Below are 6611 nucleotides of genomic sequence, written 5' to 3'. Positions count from 1 at the left end.
TCAGCACGCCATTCCCTATCAGTGTTCGGGAAAAAAAAAATTGTGAGCCTAACATAGATCCTTCTTCTCTTAACCTAAGGTGGTTTCATAAAATTTGAACCTTACAAAACCTTTACATTCTAAATCGAATCGGCCCAATTCCCTTGATTCTACAAATTGAATCGGTCAAATTCCTTTTTAAATCTTTAATGAAAGGATAATCATTTTTTTCTATTATTTGAAAGGGTTTTTATCTCAAAGTTTTCCTTGGAATTTGTTCAATTACTTCTCTTATACCTTAGAAATCAAAACCCTTATTATCATTCGTAACTTGATCTACATTACATATCTAAAATTTAAATAGATAAAAACAAATGTATGCAAGTTGTTTCTATGTCTCTTAGTGGGTCTATGCCATATGGCCTCAGAGAAGTATACACATTATAGGCACAAAGACAAAGAGAACGTTAAAAAAAAAAAGAAACCCAAAAAGAAAAGAAGTTAACTATTAAAAGCATAGAATAAACAAAAAGAAAAAAAAACTAGCATAAAAAATAACATAATAAAATATAAGCAAAACAAAAAATAAAAAAGTTTAGAAAAAGTCAAAACACATTTTATTAAAAGCAATCATGATACAAAAAGAAAAAAAAACTTAAGCAAAACAAAAAATAAAAAAGTTTAGAAAAAGTCAAAACACATTTTATGAAAAGCAATCATGATACAAAAAGAAAAAAAAACTAACATAAAAGAGAACATAATGAAATACAACCAACAGTATAAACAAAAAAGTTCAAGTACATTTTATAAAAGCAAGCATGATCTAAAAACAAATTGGAAGATTTTTATTCAAAAGATAGAAGCCAGCAAGGGAAAAATAAGTTTAACATAGGAAAATGATTAAGAGTCAAAAGAATCAAAACAACAAAAGTGCAAATAATGCATAGTGACTTCAAAATCATCATAGGCCATACAAAATCAATTGCTCTTATGAATATGCAAATTTATTGCAAAATCAATGAACAAATTCCTTGTGCTGTGTATAAATGGCGATGTGTTTTTTCAGCCCATAAGTCCATACTCTCAATGAACTCTATATCAGTGAACTTAGAAGGCCCTTCAATAAAGATTTTCATTAATGCATCTAAACTCTTAATCTCCAAACGATTACGAAGCTTACTCTTTATCACAGTTCGAGCACTAAAACCTCTCTCACAAATAGCAATGCTCGAACATTGGACAAGAGCTACTTGACAAAGAGTAAGAATATTCGGATAAGCATCCCTCCACATACTATTGCAAGCAAGTGTTGAAGTTATTTCTAACAATGTGAATCGTATCCAATCTCTAGAAGCTTGATGCTTAAAATTTCTAAATTCTTTCTTAAACTCGTCAACATCTATCATTGCAGGGAATTCTTCTATATTTAGCTTTTTAGGAAAACCATAATATGAAGTTAATTGATCTATCTCTTGGGTTCCATAGTTTTTTAAGGCCTTCTCATGTATTGGATGTTGTGCAGGCACAAGTATTTTTAAACAATTAAGTATAGAATTATCTTGAAATCGAGAATTCAAGTTACTTACCACTGAATTGGCAAAAGCAACTTGAAATTCTAAGGCCCTGTTAAAGTCTTCTCCATTAATTTTACGTTTTAAATCATGCTCATAAAATTTCTTCCCATGCAAAGCACCTCTTAATGTATATAAATATCCTTTTTTAGGCCCATAGTCTGGAAGGATATCATATCCATATACTCCAATAGTTAATGCATTCACATCAACAGGAGGACAATCAATGTAATATTGTGTTATGGATACAATTTCGTTCTTTACAAGACTATCTATAGTGGTGACATCTACAAAGTCTTTTTGAAACATTTGGCTTAGTGTTGTTAAACCTCTCAAAATATCAGCTAAGAAATGTAAGCAATAAACATACTCAAACTCAACCAATTCTTCATAAATATGCAATGCCTCTCTTTTAGTGATATCAAGTATTGCATCTAAAGACTTACACACTCTACTAATAGCTCTATATCTACTTAACCATCTCACATCAAAAGTATGCTCAAGTCGAAGAATGGGACATGCCAAATCTTGTTGCATAGCTTGCAACCCTTCTAATCTCTTCGTGCTAACACTAAAATGTGAAGCTATAGCATTAATAAGTTTTTCTAGCTTTTTGCAATAAGGCATCTCTTTTGCTACACTAGATATTGCAAGGGCACTACGATGGGCAACACAATGAATTGATGTTAAAAATGGATTAACGTGTTTTTTCAATAAGGCCTGGACACCATTCTCCTTTCCTACCATTGTGGAACATCCATCAGACCCAAATGCAACAAATCTAGATAAATCTAGCTTACATTTCTTTAGCTCTTTAATAATAGCCTCAAACAAAGATCTTGCAGTGCCATCATGCACACGTATGATACCATAAAAGCTTGTTTTAGGAACACAATCAGCCTCGAGATATGATAAATAAATAACCATATGTCCATGTGAGGAGATATCATTTGACTCATCAATTAAAACACCAAACCATGGACTAGTTGAAACCTTTTCTATTGTACTTTTCATAAGAGACGATGCCATGCAAAAAATCATTTCAGCACATGCCTTATCATCATTATAAAGACTAGTAGTGTATGGTGCATGGCAATCTTGCAATAAGCTTATCATGTCAGGAAACACAGAAAATGGCAAATTTTGCTTTGCAATCAAACATGCCATTCTAAATAATGAAAGTAATGCCTCATCTTTTACTTCTCTTATTTTTTTAACACTCTTGTCAATTGAGTCTTTTCCTTCGAGTAAAATAGCTTGCATAGCAAACTTATGACATGATGTGCGAACATGGGATTTTAAGTTTCTAATTTTAAAATTTATAGATCCCCCTTTTGAATATGCACTATGGGGATGAGGATATTTCAAACAAAATTTACAAAACATTTTTACTTCATCTCTATCATAAACAAGCCATTTAAATTGGTCTAGCCAATCCTCTTGAAAAAGTAAGCGTCCTTCTTTTTTCCTTTCAAATTCAGCCCTTTCTTCAAGTGACATGTTATCGAATGATTCATTTGAAGATAACACATTAATTGAAGTTGAGCCCCCAATATCATCCGTATTTTCTTTTAACTTTTTAGAAGGATGCTTGGCTATGTTTTCAATCCCAACCCATGCAAGAAGGTTTCCTTGTCTCTTATCTTTCAATTTAGGTGTCATTCTCAAAGTTAAAAAGAGTGGTTGCGATCTTACCGTGTTTTTTATAATCATTGAAAATTTCTACCTTTTGTTAGGCATTCGTTCCCTTTGAAAATCTAAGCTCCTCCAATAGCCAACCTCTATCTTCAAACTACAATGTCTCACAAAGCTTTTTAACCTATTAACAACCACATAGCAAAATAAAAATAAAAATTAGTACTAATATTTTGCCTTTAAGCTTTCACTAACACACATATACACACAATGCACATTGCACATGTATGTCACACACACATATATATTATTATACACACACACACACACTCTCTCTCTATATATATATATGTGTGTGTGTGTGTGTGTGTGTGTGACGTGTGTGTTTGTGTCTATGGTTGACAAAGCAAGTGCTCCTACGAGCTTTGTTGGCCATACTAAGTACTTTCCATCAGACTTCGGAGTATTATCAAATGATGATTGATCGTGTAAACTTAGAACTACCACCTCTCACCTTTCTTTGCTATTTTGAATCACTCATTATTTGTTAAATATGATTCTCACCTTCACGAGTTAGCCTTCAAAGTTCAGGAGGCAGCAGCCAGCATCGCAGCCCCCCCTGGAGGCGGAAGCCTGGAGGCCCAAGGAGGCGGGAGTAAGCCCTAGGAGCCTAGGTAGTAGGAGGTCGTAGCGGGAGCCTGGAGGTTGCAGCGGTGCAGCCCCAGGAAGCGGCAGCCCCAGGACTCAGGAGGCGTGGAGGCGGCAGCCCCAGGACTCAGGAGGCGTGGACTCTGGAGAGTCGAGGCCCCAGGGGCCAGGAGGCGGCAGCCTGGATGCCGGACGGGTCACGGTCACTGGAGAGTCGAGGGCCAAGGCTTTGGACTCTGGAGTCTGAGGCGGGCCACGGAAAGTTGAAACCCCAAGAGGCAGGAGCCTGGACGGTGCCAGCGTCCAGGTGGACTCTGGAGTCACGAGTGTCTGAGAGGCAGCCTGCAGGTGAGGCACTGAGCAGTGAGGCTCGAGAGGCACTGAGCAGTGAGGCAGCCTGGGCGGCTGGGCCCTACAGGAAGTTCCGAGAGCCTGAGAGGCACTGACGCTGAGACCCGAGGGCCGAGAGGCAGCCTGCGGGTCCTGCCACCTGGGGCTCGAGAGGCAATGAGGGCCGAGGGGCAGCCTGTGGGTCCTGCCACCTGGGGCTCGAGAGGCAATGAGGGCCGAGGCTGAGAGTCGAGACCCGAGAGGCAGCCTGCGGCCTTGCAGGAGTCTGGAATCCCGAGAGGCAGCCTGCGCCGTGCGGCCTTGAGGCTTGCAGAAGACTCAAGTCGAGAGGCAGCGTGCAGGTCCCAGGAAGTTCCGACCTGAGAGTCAAGACTCGAGAGGCTCTGAGACTATGAACTTGTGAAGTTCTTTTGGAATTTGGATTCAATCTACTAAGTGCCCAGGGCCACGGCGCCACGCATCTTTTGAACTGCAACTTTGAAGACTGAAAGTTTGCATTGTGCACACTGCAACTTTGCATGTGCCATGATGAAGTTATGAACATTGAACTCTCGAGTCTCCACTTGGCACTCTCTCTCCAATTTACTGACAATAGTCAGCAGCAGCCAGCTTTAATTATAATTAAGGCTAAATTTTAAAACGTTTAAACTTTAAAGTTTCACTTGAAAGTTGACAGTGGACACTTAGCTAAATATATATTGTATTATTAAAAATCCTTTTTCATTTATATTTAGAAAGATCTTATCCTTCTACATTAATCATGAGAAGGATATTCTCCCTCTATGATAAAGATGAACCGGCCTAAATCCTTTTCGCATGTATTTTTCACAAGTAGACAATTCCTCCTCATATTGGATCGAACGAGTTTTCTCCTAAAATGAACCGGCCCTAGGATGAAGCGAACCCGTCTTTTCCCAAACACTGTTCCCTATCCCGCGGAATATAAGCCAATCATTGCCCGCAATTATGTCACCATTACCGGACTACCCATCAATCAGGCCGCCTCGGAATGTCTAATTTGCTTTTCAAATGTTACTAGAAGCCGCCGGCCTTTAGCCTATGATCTACGGTAGCCATCGAGGATTTTCACATTCATTTAAAGGATGAAAATAAAGGAGCCACACGAGATCCTATTTAAGCTCTCCTTTGACACTGAACGCTTTTTCTTCAACAAATGAAATATTATTGGAGCTTTCAAGGAAGTAGCTATAGCCTCATCGTACATTCGAGTTCTTTTAAAGATAATATACTCATGTGTGAGGGATCAAATCCATGAACAATCTCCTCCATATGTTGCACAAGTTTTGCGCATTCATCTTTGTTTCTGAATCCTTCAATTACCAAGTACCCTTCACATTATTATAGATGATGTTATCCTCATAGTTGTCTCCTCCCAATGACATCAAATGCCAATTTAAACTTGACTAAGCATGCTAAACTTCCAACACAATGTAATCCCTTGGCCTCAACATGTATGCCACTAGCCAACTCATGTAGGCCTCAAAAATCATCGCATAATATTTCTCAAAACTCCGTTTGTGGTCCGCAATATCCTAGACCAATCAGCAATACTGTTGATCTCTTAAAACACATCCCATTCCACGTAGGACTCATCACTTGAAATCTATTGTTACTTGATCCATCTTTACATCACCATATAAAGCCACCCCGAGATGCTCCTCAAGTCTTCAATGACTAATATTTCCTTCATATGTACTTGCCTTTGTTCATGCAATGTGCCTTATGTTATAAGATACGGATCTAGAGCATGATACAAGCTATGGTGGATGAAGATGAAGACCAAACTCATAATGAAATGGACAAGTAGGGACCAACTATTACACAATTGAATTAGATTCCAAGATGGAAACTTGGACTCATAAACACAATCTTGAGTAGGATCGACAATGACAAGACACTTAACTGAAAGTACAAAGCGTCATGACATTGTATTCATTTCATATGAAAGTGATAGTCAAGTACAATGCTTTATAGACTTTGGGTTGGTTCACTTTCCTCATTGTGCATATGGGATTCAGGACAGTTTTTCCTGGAGCATACATGATTTCTCTATTTCTCAACACCCCCCTCAAATGATGAGTCTCTACCCTTGCTGGCTTTTGCCCCCCTTGCATGTGTGCATGGACCAAGAGACTAGCTCTTCGGCATCCTAGTCAAGTTAAGGCTTGAAACTTTACATCTTGGTAGGGTTTTTACATCCACTATGGGAGCCAAATTCCTTAGAACAATCTATATTCAGAGTTGTTGATCGTAGCGGGGGAAGTATCTTTTTCTTCTTCTTCATTCATGAATTGACCTTCATAGTGGTCATTCGGCATATGTTGTGCTCTTTTTTTCTGAGAGCACTCATTGGTAATATGGCCAATCTTACCACAATAATGATGTTACATCCAACTTCTATTATCG

The 6611-nt window shown here is 38.4% G+C and overlaps 1 protein-coding gene across 1 annotated transcript; it reads right to left on the bottom strand.

Moving 5' to 3' along the window:
- Positions 1-983: 983 nt before the first annotated feature.
- LOC148030416 (uncharacterized) lies at positions 984-2717 on the bottom strand. The gene has a single exon (XM_087687381.1). The coding sequence runs from the start codon at positions 2715-2717 to the stop codon at positions 984-986; it is 1734 nt and encodes a 577-aa protein (XP_087543507.1).
- Between the last annotated feature and the right edge of the window lie 3894 nt (positions 2718-6611).

The sequence above is a fragment of the Lygodium microphyllum genome, chromosome 10 (assembly GCF_053477565.2).
Source record: "Lygodium microphyllum isolate KBCC chromosome 10, Lygodium_microphyllum_v1.1.10, whole genome shotgun sequence".
Taxonomy (NCBI): domain Eukaryota; kingdom Viridiplantae; phylum Streptophyta; class Polypodiopsida; order Schizaeales; family Lygodiaceae; genus Lygodium; species Lygodium microphyllum.
Note: the sequence above shows the minus strand (reverse complement) of the source record. Positions and strands in the feature narration are given on the sequence as shown.

Bases quoted from the DNA above. Each gene is read 5' to 3' on its own strand.
- LOC148030416 (XM_087687381.1), bottom strand. From the start codon at position 2,717: ATGGCATGTTTGATTGCAAAGCAAAATTTGCCATTTTCTGTGTTTCCT.